The following is a 15,340-nucleotide window of genomic DNA, read 5'->3' as shown; positions in this document are numbered from 1 at the left end:
GCTGCTGCAAAGAGTTTCTCACTTGTTTAAATATGCATATTTGGTGGCTAATGGTGCCTTTGAGCATGTTGGATAACGAGGTACTTTTAGGGAAAAGGAATCCCCCCTGCTATCTGCTTGTGGGACGGCTGTAAAAGGTTAATGTGTGTTTGTCACATGTCTTGGTCCTCATGGAGAGAGTTAGAGCAACTGGTTTGATTTCTCTTCTTTGCTAGAAAGGTTGTTCTACTTCAAACTGGAACATTGCACATGCTTATTGATAGTTTTTTTTTAAATTAACATTAATAGGAAAATTGACAGTAAACACTTGCTTTTGCTTTTATTGCTCAGATCTGTTTATATCTAATGCCCCTGCAGACAGAATAGAAAAAAAATTCAGTTTTGTATGAAGATGCACCGATAAGACTCCAGCTGTTTGCCGATCTCTGGCTTTTGTGATACCTTAAAAATAAACTTTTTAAGTATATTATGATGTACTTAAAAAGTATATCATAATATGATACATGAACATCATTCAAAATGTGTTCTAGACACCCTGACATAAGTAGTTTTTTTATTTATGTGATTATTTGCATTGGGAGCAGTGGCTCTTAAACAGGGCTTCTCTTAATTAAAACACAAAATAATTAGAGTTGATAATTAAAACTGATCTTGAGAGGTCCTGTCCTCCAACTTTTAGATGCATCCCTGATTCAACACACCTGAATGGCCTCTGCAGATCTTGGCGAGATACTGGAAAACTATTGATTTAAGGTGTGTTCGAGCATTGATGCATATAAATGTTGCAAGATGGCACCTCTTCAGAGCTGGAGTTGATGATATAGATCCTTATTTTAACTCTGAGACATCCAAATGGCAGCCAACGTTTTTGAATATAGATGGGCTCCATGACAAAGTTCCAATGCTTGCAACAGATACATTGCAATAGAAAGACTTCCTGTTATCTTTTAAATGTATAAAATACAGATTTGTTTTCTACAAGGCTGTGCTTCCTCTGACTTAATTTGTAACCTTGGCACTAAAAATATCCTGCTTCGATTCTTCCTCACTCAGTAACAGTGTCAACACTGAAGAGCGTTACTGTCAGTGCAACCCATAAGACTTCAGGTTGTTTCACCCATTTGCTAATTTGCGTACCCATTTTGTTTCTACATAATACCATTTCATAATAGTAGTAAACTCATTCGTACTCAAATTATTAAGTTATAACACTTAATACGATTATTTCACTTTTGTAGGAAAGTATTTTCAACTGAACCATGTTTGGCCCAGTTTTGACTTAGTGTGACTCCAAAATAAGTTTACACGACTTCCTGCTGTTGGAAATTATTTATTGGAATGGCATAAGCATCAGCTTTCAGAAAATAGAAAGCTACTTTTAATCCTCGATTGTCAAAGCGAGATAGCCTGAGTTTAAATCTTATCGAGTTTTCGGCTGGCCGGTGAATTGCTAAACCGATCGGCAACCAATTTCTCAGTGCATCTCTAGTCGTAAATTCGCTTTGGAACAAAAATTTACCAACAACCTTCTTTGCGGAAATTCCGAGCAAACAGTAGTCCAACTCTTTAGCCAGCTGTTAGTAATAATCTTAGTGCTGATTAGTTTGAGCGAGCTACAGCGTCTGTGACAGATTGACAAAGTGAAGTGACAGGGCTGTAAACAGCTGTCCTTCCCTCTCCTGCAGCTTCCTCTGGCCTTACCGGCTCCATTAAGCGATGAGATGCAGAGACCTCTGAACCCATGTCCAAGGTTATCCCAAGATGTGCTGGCTGCGTGCCTGTTAATAACACCCCCCCACCACCGCCGCCGCCTCCTCCCTCACACCGCCCCAACAACCTTTCAAGAATCCTGTCCTGTTGCCAAGACCTGTCAGGCTGGCACAGGAAGCAAGTGGGTGGTGTAAACTAAGCCTCTTACAACACACACAGTTAATGAGCTGCCTTTGGCTAACTGCAGACTCTAAAAGGGAGGGCCAGTGGAGCAAATTCTGCACGGTCTTTCTCACTGGGACTTGCACGCTGCGACCGCTTGCCGTAGCTCCTTTTTAGCATGTATGCTCCCTGATTGTTTACGTGTGCGCGTAAGGGAGCTTGTGTGTTTCCTGACAGGTTGATCCATCACAGCTCAGGCCCAGCGGGTGCCTGTTGACTCTTGTGTAAGACACAATCATGTGCTTGACTGGGTAAAGGACTTGGGTTTCTTGGAATTGGGTCACATCAAAGTCAGTTAGAAATATGACACAAAGTGACCCCAGTGGGGAGAGTTGCTGGTGTGACTGATGGCCCACCTACCACATTACGCCCTAATCGTTTAGACTTTGTGGATGCAGACTTCTATGCTTAGAAAGTTTAAGCCATCTGGACTTATTACTGATGATGGATTACCCAAAACTGGCCTCCTGTGTGGTACATTTCTTACAGGGATGGCTTTGCCTCCTCATAGAGAGAATCTCCTTTCTTTTCTCTACTGTTGCAGATTTTTAGCTGGCAATACTAACTACAAAGTCCCTTCTCTAATCTCGTCACTTGTCCACTTGTTGGTTCCAGGCCTTCTCCAGTATGGTAGGAATTGGTCCGCCATCTCCAAGATGGTGGGATCGAAAACCGTGTCGCAGTGCAAAAACTTCTACTTCAATTACAAGAAGAGGCAGAAACTGGATGAGATTCTGCAGCAGCATAAAATGAAATCGGTAAGGAAGCCATACCTGCTTCCCATAGTGCTGATGTTTGTACTTTGACTGCGTCTCTGGGGTTGCATGTGAAGTGTGTTCTTGTTTCAACCCAGGAGAAGGAGCGAAAGGCCCGTCGAAGGGGGAAAGCCTCGCAGAACGAAGAGGCGAGCGCTACGTATCCTGCAGAGGAGGAGGAGATCGAGGGTTCAGGAGCCAGCTGCAACGAAGAGGAAGCACCTGAAGATGGAGAAGGTACATCATTCCTAGGAACATCATGCAATTGGGAAAAAACACATTCAAGATCCTTCCCAAAACTTTCTTTTGATTGTGAGTATTAATAAGTATAGTTGAGTTGTCACAATGCTGAAGTTTCATACTCTATAATGTGATTAATTGCAATATGTCAGTATTTTAAGTTTCAGCAGTACGGGACAATTCAGTCCTCATTTTTAAACAAACAGAAATTGAAACTGTCTTTGAGTTTTGCAAAGTGGTAGACGAGATAACAGTATAATTGTTTATATCCTATGTGCCTTTGATTCAATCACACTTTTATTTTATCTTAGTAGCGTTCTATTCTGTGCTTCCATTTGCCTTTCAATTTGCTGTTGATGTGAATAAATTTCACCACTGAGTGACAAAAAGGATCACTTCACGCTAAAACAAATTGTGTTCAAAACCAACTGGTGCATGCAAATATTTTTTTTTAATATAGTGTAAGCAAGGATTTGGTCTATGCACATTTGTTCAGTAGTAGACGCTGTATAATCTGGTAATTTTTCAGAATATTTTCTTCAGTGATTAAGTGCTGCAGCAGGTTTGGTTGCTACGGGTTTCTACTTTTTTCTGCTCTAATTGTCAGCTTCAGTCTGGCTCAGACATAACCTGTGTTATTATTAGCCACATTAGCCTCCAATGCCTTTACAACTAAATGGAGGAGTAATGGACAGGGGCACACTGGCTTGTTTTGTTGCTACTGTTATTTAGTAGCAGACTGAGCCGCCTGCTTTCTTGTGTTAATTTGTACCGCAGTAGAACGGAGAGTGTCGTGGTTCAGAACTTTGACACTGAGAGACGCATCTTGACAGAACACAGTCATTGGGTTGTCTGTGTCCGTGAAGCTAATATTTAAACAGTTAGCATTAGCTTCTGGCCTCCAGAAGGTTTACTACTTCAGTGCTGCAGGTACAGGAGTTTCGCTGACCTTCTTATGTTGCTCCCAACATTTGTGTAGTAGTGTTAGCTAGCATGTGGCATCCTTCAGCCTTCTCTTTTTCCCTTTCTGTTGGTCTCATAGGGAAGTTTAACCAAACAATGCTGCTGCTGTTAGCTTGTTGGCTAAGGATAATTGCATATGGTTTGTTTTTGATGTAAATTAGTATTTTTCAAGAATTACATTTTTTGTGTTGCTATTTTAACAAAACCTAAAATGTTACCATAAATTAGTGTGAATAGGCAGAATTCAGCTTACTCATCAGTTTTTGCTCTTACGCTTTGCACAGTAGATCTGTTTTGTATTTTTTACAAAGCTAGTGACAATAGTCAGGAGTATTTCAGATTAAATGGTTTCATTGACATGAATGATTTTGGCCTTTATGGGGACTCTTCCAATACCAGAGCTAATTTTTTTATTTAGTGCTTTTAGCTAACTTTGAAAACATTTAGTGCACTTAGTTTCCCCTAAGTTAATTATTACAGATAAATTCTAAAGTGCAAATTTAGTTGACTGTGTTGCAAAATTTTAGTTGAGTAAAGTTCAACAGTTGTGTTGAAGTTTTTGTTATCAACTGTTATGGTTTCTTCAAGTAGTTGGATGTTGATCGTTTTATTTTGAAGGAGGTGAAGGGTTAGCAGTTCTGTTTCCTCTCCTCACAGTTAGTTTCTCTCTTTTTCCCCCAATAACTTTATTCATATATACTGTAACAAAATAACAGATGGACTTTGGAAAACAAGATATTAACGTAAATACAATATCTAAGCGCACTACAGAGCATAAAATTCATGTAATCAAACATATAATATCAAATTAAAATGGTGTTTAAGGGTTGTGATCTTTCATGGGTAGCTATAAATTGAGTTAAAGTTGGTGCTTCAGCATTAGCTTCCTTTAAATTTCATTTGGATGTATCGCTTTAGCGTTAGCAGAGCTAATGTTTATGATAAGAGCTTCAGGGTTAGCGCAACTAACCTTTTAGTTAGCGATGCCCAACACCGGTACGTCATTTAGCGTGAACAGTAGTTTTATATAGTGTCAGGTGTTTGCTTACAATCTGCATTTCTGTGGAAGTAAAACTAGCAAAATTACAGAAACACTTTAAGCTAAACGTGTTCATGACAGCAGAGGCGTGTGAATTGTTAACGGTGCAGAATTTATCAGCTAAACTTACTGAGTACCTTTGTATGACTAATCAGTTTCAGCAGCTACAACAATAGAAAGCAAATCCAGTTGTTTATGGAAACATGCTGGATGTGCTGTATTTCCACAGCAAAGTGGTGAATGCTCAGGAGATTGCATCCATCGCCACAAATGGTTTTATGTTCCCCCTTTATTGTACCCTGAAACCTGATTAGTCAGAAGACTGGCATTGTGAAGAATCTGGTCTAGCAGATGGAGATGGGGGGGAGGATGGAAGAGAAAAGGGTTAGAGGGACATAAAATGATTTACAGTATAAATCCTAATCTGTTCATCTTTTTGTCCACTGTCTCCCAGGTGGAGCAAACAACAGCTCGGACACAGAGAGCCTGCCCTCTCCGCACTCCTCTGAGGACAGCAAGGCCAAAGAGGAAGGGACCAGCAGGCCGAAGGGCAACTCCAACACCGAGGACAGGAAGGACGACCAGGCAGGCGACGAGAAACCTCCCGTCAAGGAGGAGGCAGAGTCGACCATCAAGCAGGAGATAAAGACCGAAACAGGGGATCCCAACAAGGAACAGCCGCAGCCCGTACCGCCCAGCGATGCCACGGATAAAAAACCTCCAAGAGTCGAGAAGGAGGAAGTCAAAACCTCCAAGAGCTCCAAGAAGGAGCACCTGACCAAAGCAGGTCTGCATGGGGACAGTGACTCTAGTGCCACTTGTAGCGCCGATGAGGTGGAGGAGACGGATAACACAGATAAGAAAAGGTGAGACTCCCTTAGGACTGGATTTAGAAAGCTTGATTATACAACCTTTTTAGATTCCTTCATTTATTATTTTAGGCAAAGGGCGGCTGATTTTGAGGTATCTTTCTGGGTGTCCTACTTCTCCGGTCTACCACGGCAAACACTAGAAAACAAAGCAGCGAGGGTTTTGAAGTGGTATTAGTTGCCTAGCTACAATGTACGGCAGGGGAACCATATTTGTCCAGCCACTTGTGTGTGTGTGTGTGGGTGTGGGTGTGTGTGTGTGTGTGTGCGTGTGTGCCACAGGTTGTTCCTTCCTATCAACTACGGATTTTATTTCCACTTTGAATGAATGAAAAAAAAAAGTGTATATATATATATATATATATAATTTTTTTTTGTAGTATTTTATTTTATATATATTATATATATATGTACGTACCGTGAATATATGATGTGTGTGTGAGTCTGTGAATGAGGCCAGAACAAATGGGTGTCAAAGTTCGTGGGAGGAATGATTAGTCCTGTCAGCGCAGTGTTTGTTCAATTTTTTTTTTCCATGACAGCAGACTGCGTGTACTGGCAGAGCTGAGGGAAATGTTGCCCTCTCTGCCAAAGCAAACAATAGGAGGGAGGGAATGTGTTTGTGCGGGCTCGTGTGTCTGCGTGTGTGTGCGTGTGTGTGTGTGTTTGCCTTAGTAATCTTGTGCTGTGAGCTTAAAAGTGTGTCATTAAATCAGTTTGTTGTGTTCAGATGTTTGTGGATGTGTCATACACTTTAGATCTTTACCATACGTTGCTTACTGCTGGTGCAATAAGGATCTATATCATCACTGCTTTAGAAAGGCTCAGTGGCGCTTTACTGTATAAAAAATCCTTACAGTGGAAAAAGCTGCTATGATCAGTTTATTGATGTACACCAAATCTGAGCTGGCTTTCCAATAATCTCTGTATTCATTTGCACACTCAGAAAAATCACTTGGAAGTCAAATTTTCTCTTCTGGCTTCTGTGAAATGGAATGAGTTTGCCTTTTGGTTGAGAAATGGCAGTAATAATACACTTATTTCCCCACAGATGCAAGGGATCAGTAGTCTTTTTCTGGCAGAGTATGGAGTGCAGTTTTCTTTGAGGTTTCATTTTGACTTTACTCATCTCAATTTTTGAGATGCTTAGATGCTCATTGGGTCTTTGTCCAATCCCGATTTTCTGAATTCAGACGTGTGCTAGTTTTCGATCCAGAAATCCTTCTCTTGAACATTAAGGCAGCATTCACACCAGCCCTGTTTAGTCTGCTTTAGTCAAAACCTAGGTCATTTGCCTGGAAAAGCAGGAAGCAAACTGCAGCGCAGTGCATTCTGGGTAAACACAACCAAAACAGATACGGGTGTCCAGCGCCAGTGGGAGAAACGACTTGTGGTCTTTTACCAAAGACAAGAGAAATCCTACAACCACTACTCCAATTTTGTTCACATTGAAGAAGGAAGTTGCTCTCAGTGTAGCGTCTCTACAGGCGAGAGGGTAACAGGTTTTTCTAAAGATTTGGTTAGTTTGATAAAGTGCAAACCACACCAGCTGAAAGTGTAACAAATGTTGCAATTTTTATCCCCAATCGAACCGAGTTTATCGGACAATATGGTTTGAAGATACCCTTAGTGTTGTTTTAAGCCATTGTGTTGTCAGAGGTAATATGAATAAACTACACAGCCACCATCTGTTATCCTGCTACAACTTGTGGCTTTTGGAGGCTTGGAGTTTCAGATTGTAATGGTGATTTTAAGATAAGTTTCTGCTGTTGACTGTGGTTTTGTTGAGGAAAATGATGGTAAAACACTCTGATAGGTTGTTTCAGACAGTAGAAATTGATTGGCAGCTCTGCAGATGTACTCTCTCTGCTGTGAACGGTCATTCATCATTTATAGGCAGAGGCCATGTTACACCATGTGTAAATTTAATGGCTCAATGCAAAATGATGAGTTAAAATCGGATTGACGTTGCATATCTTTTTTGACTTTCTAATATATATATATTTTTTTATCAATTGGTGAGAGCAGCAGCACAGCTAGCATCGATGCATGTGAGTGCTTTCTGTAAAATGTCCAAGATTGTAAATATTTTCTGGCTCAGGTCAAACTTTTCCAACATTTCTGATTCCTACGTTTTCATGAAGCATAATGGTTAAGAGCTCATAAAACCCAGCAGCTTTGTTTAACCAATTTACCCTTTCTAATGTTTACTGAGCACACCGAGTGTTGTTGCCTGGAGTTTTCTCCTAAATCCTCATTACTGCAACAATCCGACAATTTTCACCGCCATTTATGTTGGTTCAAAAATAAATAACAAATAGCAGCCTTGTATTTTCTTCCTCAGCACTAAAATACCTCCCAAAGAAGGCCGTGATGAACATCCTGACGGCTTGAACAGAAAACTCCCATATCAATCTTTGCTTTTATGTTTAAGTAATGCTTTTAAGCTTTAAGTAATCAGGCAAATCTGACCAACATGTAGCACCAATTCACAACATATGTCATCTTTACAATAAAAAGTCAAACTGAATCATACCGTTTCAGAATCAAGTAAATACATTCCGATTGATTTATTCAGATTTAAGAAAACGTTTCTCCTGGATGAGCATCTAGCGACTGCGGACATTCGATTGCAGGAGTCGTTAGCTCTGTAGCAATTTCTCAAAATGAACTTGTATGTAGCGACAGCGGAAAGGAAAACTCCCGTTTAGCAGGAAGAAGGATCGACTGGAGTTTGAGAAGACGGAGCAAACCCTGCACACACAAGAAGAAACAGAAGCACTGATCCAGTCGTTCTTTCTATGTTGGAGATAAATAAAAAGTTATGGGCAGTCGGCTCTCCTTTAGAAACACAGACAAGCAGATGAGTCGGTTTTCAGGGTGAGAGAGAGCGCATACAGTTAATCGCAGTGAAACCTCAACCACTGACTGACACATGGCTGGTCTTGATTCGCAATTCCAATTTTTATTTTTGCTGAAATCCGATTTTTTTTTCTTATTTACTTTATTTTTTTGCCTGGTTGAATGAAGTGCGACCGCAATCAGACTTCTGTGTGAACTCTTTACAACCTCTTAGCGACACGGATGCACTGAAGAGAAATGTAGACGTCACACAGCAGCGCACTGGTTACAGAGGTAATAATGGTTGCCCCTGCCTGTGGATCTATTTTACTTTTTTTTTAGCAATGGGAACCGAAGGTTTTGTGACGAGATCAAAACAAGACGCTAGGAAGCTAAGAAAACAGAAAACTGAGTTGACACTGCTCACTCCAGCCATTGTTTACATTCAGATTTACCTCATCTGGCTTCTTCTGGTGCAGAATAATAATGCATGTTGTGCCGTTGATGCAGTCTGAAAAAAGTCAGACTGCAGATGCTTTTAAAACCGTTGGATACGTATCTGATTTAGTTCTATGCTGTGAACATACAGGGTTAAACATCTCTAACCTTTATTTAAACCTTTAAATTTTGCTCAACTCTAAACAAGCACATTCAAGAACATGTTGTCTGTTGATGTGCTTGAATTTTCATGTATTTAGTGAAAAGAGTCAGATTTTTATTTATTTTAAGCATTTTGATTGGTGAGTGCCAATAAAAGGAAAATTGTCCCATTTCTATCTCTGGCTAATTAATTGGTGTGTTATTTCCTTCTTCTGTCTGTGCGTTCCTCAGTTGCCGATATATTATTGTGCCGGGTCTAATAATCGACTGTTCCTACGCTGTTGTGTTTCTCAGCTTGTATAAATGACAGTAGTCGGGACGTTTCACGGACACAAGCGCTCACGCATCCTCCAGGTTATCTAACTTAACAGTCTTCCAAGAAACAAGTTTTAAAGTTAAATCCATTTAAAACCTGCCTACTTCAAAGTATCTTTAAACTTTATTGGTTTTTGAGCTTCAGAAGCTCTTAAATTATTCAGACTCTATACTCTTAATTCAGTTGCAGATGTTTAAAACAAGCAGAACCAGGCACTTCAAATTATGGCGCTCGTCATCTGTTTGCAAGCTCAGTAAACAGGAAACGTTGCATCCCCCGTCGGCCTGTTAATACTTTCTGTCTGTGTGTTTTACAGGATGACGTCTCCACGCCCCAGTTTGCTGAACTTCTCCCACGACGGGGTCATATCGTCTCTGCAGAAGCCCATGGACCTGAAGCAGCTCAAACAGAGGGCTGCAGCTATACCACCTATTGTGAGTTACTCTGCAGGGTCTTGTTCTCGTATTTTTATTCATTTTTTTCTTCCATTAATAGGTTAATGATTGCAGAAAATCTCAGCCTTTACGACTTTGGGACTTAGACGCAAGATTGTGTCCTGTACCTAAAAACAGCTCGGTTTATCTCTGCAGCTGTATCTGCGCTGTCCTCATTTCTCAACTTGCAGAATCAAGCGGTTACAGCAGGTGAAATGGTGAAGTCATATTTGTTTAAGATAAGGCAGCCAGATGGACGATGATGGGATAGATTGCTTTGTGGGGCAGAAACGAGATGCCAGGGATTAGTGAAACTTTAGCTCGCCAAGAAATAAGAGATGAGTTTTTACTATCACGTTGATCAGATACTGTAAGCAGCCCAGCCATATGTCGGTGCCTGGGAGGAGCTGGCGCTTGTATGTAACCGTCTTATTTCTGTGTTCTCTCGTTGTGAAGATGCCAGAGGCCTCTGTGCAGGGCACTCCGCGGAGTGGGAAAGCAGTGCAGCCCCCCCACGCCTTGGCTCTGTACCAGGAGCAGATCACCATGGCTCACGGAGAGTCCTCTCAGGAAGTCAAACAGCAGCAGCCTTCTGGCCAAGCAGGCAAACCACAGCCTTACGCCCCTCAGGCAGACAGAGAGCGAGAGGGTCTTCTCACCAGCAGCCCCCGAGTTCGCCCTCGAAGCCCCTCCACCAGTGAAAAAGACGGTACGCGCCTTGGAACAGTTTGTTTTCGCACTGAGTGAAATGTGGGCTCACTTGCACGAGCCCACAAACATATTTGTTGGGATTTTTTCCCCAATTTCTCTCTGTGTTAGTCATGGACTGGTATGAGATTTTTATAGCATGACAACTTTGAGTGAAAACAACACCATAGGATCATAAAAGTCAAGTAAACCGAAACGCGTAACACAATCTAATCACCCCTATTTCAACCACAAAAGCAACTCTTATTCCCCAGGCTGCTAAAAATAACGAGCTTATAACAATGTTATTCATATTTATTTATCCGTCTCTGAATGTTGACATAATAAAGAACGTTTGAATACATTTATTTGTAAACAACAGAGTTATATTGGACAAAAGAGACCAAGCTTATTTTAGCTGATCAGTTAGCCGGGCTATCTGCTCCTGTAGCTGGCCTGCTGTTCTCAACTTGCTAGCTCTGACCTCGATGAAGGTGGCTGTTTGGACTCTCTGGGCTTCCATATCATGACCACCATTTGCAGTCTTGAGACTCCATTAAAATGTTTAACCTGGGTTAATTGCATCGTATGAGATTAATCTAATTTTCTATATATCGACAAAATAAGCAACATTTTCAATTCAGAATCCTCATTTGTTGCTACATTATTGACTAAATAGACACACAAGCTCAACAACAAAGATATTTGTTTTTATTATAACCTGTTCAGACTGGTGCCAAATGCTTGTACGAATTCGGTTTGCATGTGTTTTAGGATCGTTTGCATAAAACATTCTAAAGCTTTACAATATATATAATCTATATTGTAACGTGTTAAAGTCCTGGCCGTACGCACTTGTTCTTTTGGATTTTCTTTGATTTTTTGTTGGAAAAAGTATGACAGACCATTTCCACATTGTTGATATCGGTAACTTTTTAAGACCTTAGTGTTCCTCCCTACAGCTAAATGCTCAAAGCCTAGTCTGCATGACCTGCTACACTCAGGTATTCACACATTTATTTATAGAGGTACACATTTATAAATATGCTGAATAAAAGAAAAAAACTGGGTACATTAAAATCCTGCTCAGCGTGCAGCTCTAGTGGCTTTTGATCTAATCTACTTTTTTTAAGTAGGTCTGTTCTAGAGGCTTTGACCTTGAGTCTGTTCTCCACTGTTTAGGGCCTTTAACCGTTTCTGGGACACTCCTGGACAGAGGGGGTCTGATGAATGATCTGATGCTGCTACTGACCCAGAAGGGAATATAGTTTAATTCAGCAAGCTTACAGTCAGGCTCTTGTGCAACTCTGTGGAAGATTAGTTCAGATAAATGAAGGCGTTTTCTACCCAACCGTTCAAATGTTGACTCAAAGTTATTGCATGTTTTCTTCTTCTTTTTTTTGTAATCTCAGGACAGAAAACGTTTGTAATCAGTACCGAGGTTTGAAAAGTTCAGCCGTTCATACCTTTAATGTTTTCTATCATCCTTCTTTTGCAGTTTCAAGTCATTTTAATAAAATTCCAGAGAAAATGCTGGAATGACTGGGATTTCTCCAGCTAATTGAATTATAAGGGAACACAGCTCTGCCATTTTCCGACCTGACAGTCAACTGGCTGAAAAGACTGATCCTGCACTCTTTTTTTTTTTTTTTTTTTTTTTTTTCTTCCTCACTTTCAGGCATAATAAATTTGGCTCCCTGTTAAAATTTTTGGTTGAAAGAAAAGCTCAGTCATTGTATGGAAACTAAATAAATGCCACCCATTATTAATGCAGCTTTAAAAAAAATACAGTCAACTACTTGGTAGCAACACATCTGTTCGGTAGCTACTAGTGTGCTCTCTAAGGTTGTCGGCAACGACACAAACGTTTTCTGAAACGTTTGACTGGAAAAAGGCAAATAAAGTTTTAGTATTAGCACTTCAGGTTTTTTTTTTATTCAGTAAAAATATATTTCAAACTGTGTTTTTAACTTATAAAATGAAGAGAAATATGTAGCTATCAGCCTGCATATATTTAAAATCCTTTAAAATTTGCAACTATCACACCCAAACTCTGAAACTACTTTAAGACCAAATGACTGCAAACTCCATCTGCTGCTCAGTTGTAAATAAAATCAATTTGATCATGTTGTACATTTTTGCTTTGAAGTTTTAATGACACAATTCTGTGAAATTGTCTGATTTTAACTGGCGTCAGATGAATCTCATACCAGCTCATGTCTAAACATTACGTGGTGAATGCAGTTTGTGCAGATGCGTTTGCATGCAACAGAAAGATGCTAAGAGGCTGCAGCGCTGCACTTTTCCCTTCAAAGGCTTTTTAGGCGATCAGGTTCACCTGCCCCACGTCCCTGTCATGACTCCTGGATGTGTTTTTCTACAACTCTTTAGCTCAAGGTTTTGGTTGTAGCGTTTTTATTTTTATTTTTTTCTGCATGCACGTCTGCTAATTCAGAGGTGAGACACTGTGGGAATGAGGTGGCATCAAGGGTTGTATTACCTTTATCAGTGGCAAAGATTTCAGTTCATTATATAAACAGAAGAAACTGTCCTCAGAGCAGCAGCAGCAGTAGTAGTAGTTCACACGTGCAGTGACGGTTTAGCAGCACAGAGGAGGGCCTCTTAGACTAGATGTAGTCCAGCTTCCTGTTTTACTTTGGTGCTGACTCCCTCAATGTGATGGTGTTTTAGAAAAGTCCCGAGCCTTCTCTCCACACGGCGACGCCAAGAAGCAGGCGCTGGGTCCGGACGACCTCAGGACCTCCAGCCTGGGTCGCCCGGTTCTCTCGCCGTATCCCATGGCCCCGCGGGACATGGCCAAGATCAGCCACGACCAACACCTGCTCCACTTCAACCGTGAGGAATCTTCTCCGTCTGCTTCTGCTGCTCTGTTTCACCAGCAGAGGATAACTTTTATCGTTTTGTCTCCCAGCGTTCCCACAGGTAGGCCTCCCCTCGCTCGCTGGTCTGCCACAGGACAGCGTGCGGTTAGCGGCAGTGAGACCCCTCTCCATGCCTGACCCGCCACCGCTCATTTCCTCTAACAAGCCTGGAGGCTCCATCACGCAGGTACGTCACCACAACGATGAGCTAAGCAGTTTTATAGTCGATTTGCAGAAACAAATACGGTGTACACTCAGTTTTGATGTTTCGAACAATTATTTTTTTGAGATATTAACATTTTTTAAAAGGAAGAGCAGTGATGATGTAATTGATAGGCCTGTTGCAATAAGCAATAAAATAAAACGAGCTCAATAATTTCCATTCGCATGATTTTTCGTTTTTCTTGTCTCTCTCTTTCTACCAAAAACTTGTATGACAAAAGCTTTGGTCTCAACTAGCCCTTTTGTTTTTTTGGATTACAGTTTTCGTTAGAGATTTTATAATTAATTTTATCTGTTGTTTCTGTTTTGTTTATTTATTTTGGGTATTTAAAATGTCTTCCAGCTCCACTGTTAAATGTTCATTGGAATTGAAAGGTTACTCATCTTTAAGCATCTTTTCTTGTTTTATTATACCATTCCCTTTATATCACTTGACAATGGCCCCAAAACAACAATATTATCGTTTATCGCAATAACTTTTGGGAGAATTTATCGTCCAATTAAATTCGTTACCCTGACATGTCTAGTAATTGGTGTATTTTACACTGATGACCTAATGTGTGTGTGTGTGTGTGTGTGTGTGTGTGTGTGTGTGTGTGTGTGTGTGTGTGTGTGTGTGTGTTTGTGTTTGTGTTCAGGGTACGCCTGTGCAGTTGCATGGAGCGGCCCACGGGCTGGATCACACAAAGCTGCCTCCCGCACCAATGGGGTTGTCTTGGATCGAGAAGAAAGTTGGTGAGTAAAACCAAAACTGAGTTCAACTGCGTTCACTTTTTTTTTCCTTTTTAAATAGTTTTACATACTTTTCTATTTTTTGACATTGTGATCTGACTGACTTTGCTCATCATTACGCAGCAGGTCCTTTCCCAGTGGTGAAGCAGGAGCAGTTGTCTCCTCACAGCTCCTCCCAGCCTGATAACTTATCAAACCCAGGGCCGCCTCATGATAACTCCTCTGCTCGTGGTGGGTGCAAATGCTTCCTAACTTTATTATGCATTCATAGACAACTGATTGGTCCTGGAGCTGTGCTTTTATACTTGTGGTTTTGTAGGAATAACATCCCATCCAGAAATTGTAGAAAAATATTTTTGCTAGAAATGCACAATACATCTATGTTAGCATCAGAATCGGCCAGTGTTTGTCATTTTATAACGTATCAGAATCAATCCAATAAGTGAAGCTGAGCCAATATTGGAACAGATTTTTATTCTCATCTTGTTGCCGTTTGTTTGTGTTTCTGGAAGGGAGAGGCTTGGACATGTGATAGTGGTGCACTTTGTTTAGCTAGCCAGCTAACGCTTCTCAGAGCTGCAGTCGCCAGCAGGGCTTCCGCCTCACAGAGCTTCCGCCTCACAGAGCTCCCCTCCCCCGCCTTCCCTACTCGGCTCCCCCAGACTAGCTGTCGCAGCAATTAACAAACACCTGGACTAAATGCACATCTGCTGAGCTCATCAAGTTCCTTCTCAGTGCAATGTTCTTAAGAACGGTTGTAAACGGCACGATGTAGAGAGCGGGAACTTCTTAAAGAGACAGGGACCAATTTCAAGCTGTCAAATTTAT

At 40.9% G+C, this 15,340-nt stretch overlaps 1 protein-coding gene across 4 annotated transcripts in view; it reads left to right on the top strand.

Moving 5' to 3' along the window:
- The window catches only part of ncor2 (nuclear receptor corepressor 2), a 115,859-nt gene that overhangs the window by 81,010 nt on the left and 19,509 nt on the right, over window positions 1–15,340 (top strand). Inside the window, exons 18-26 of one of the 4 annotated variants that reach the window (XM_017306696.1) lie at window positions 2,548–2,690; window positions 2,786–2,924; window positions 5,384–5,795; window positions 9,872–9,989; window positions 10,446–10,698; window positions 13,368–13,532; window positions 13,609–13,745; window positions 14,419–14,515; window positions 14,639–14,743. In XM_017306696.1, the coding sequence (XP_017162185.1) occupies window positions 2,548–2,690; window positions 2,786–2,924; window positions 5,384–5,795; window positions 9,872–9,989; window positions 10,446–10,698; window positions 13,368–13,532; window positions 13,609–13,745; window positions 14,419–14,515; window positions 14,639–14,743 (1,569 nt within the window). Of the gene's footprint in view, window positions 1–2,547; window positions 2,691–2,785; window positions 3,000–5,383; window positions 5,796–9,871; window positions 9,990–10,445; window positions 10,699–13,367; window positions 13,533–13,608; window positions 13,746–14,418; window positions 14,516–14,635; window positions 14,744–15,340 lie in introns of all 4 variants that reach the window. The other 3 variants (XM_017306695.1, XM_008417496.1, XM_008417498.2) reach the window with 3 other exon arrangements.

Source organism: Poecilia reticulata, linkage group LG9 (assembly GCF_000633615.1).
Source record: "Poecilia reticulata strain Guanapo linkage group LG9, Guppy_female_1.0+MT, whole genome shotgun sequence".
Lineage (NCBI taxonomy): Eukaryota > Metazoa > Chordata > Actinopteri > Cyprinodontiformes > Poeciliidae > Poecilia > Poecilia reticulata.
This window is presented reverse-complemented; position numbering and strand designations above follow the sequence as displayed.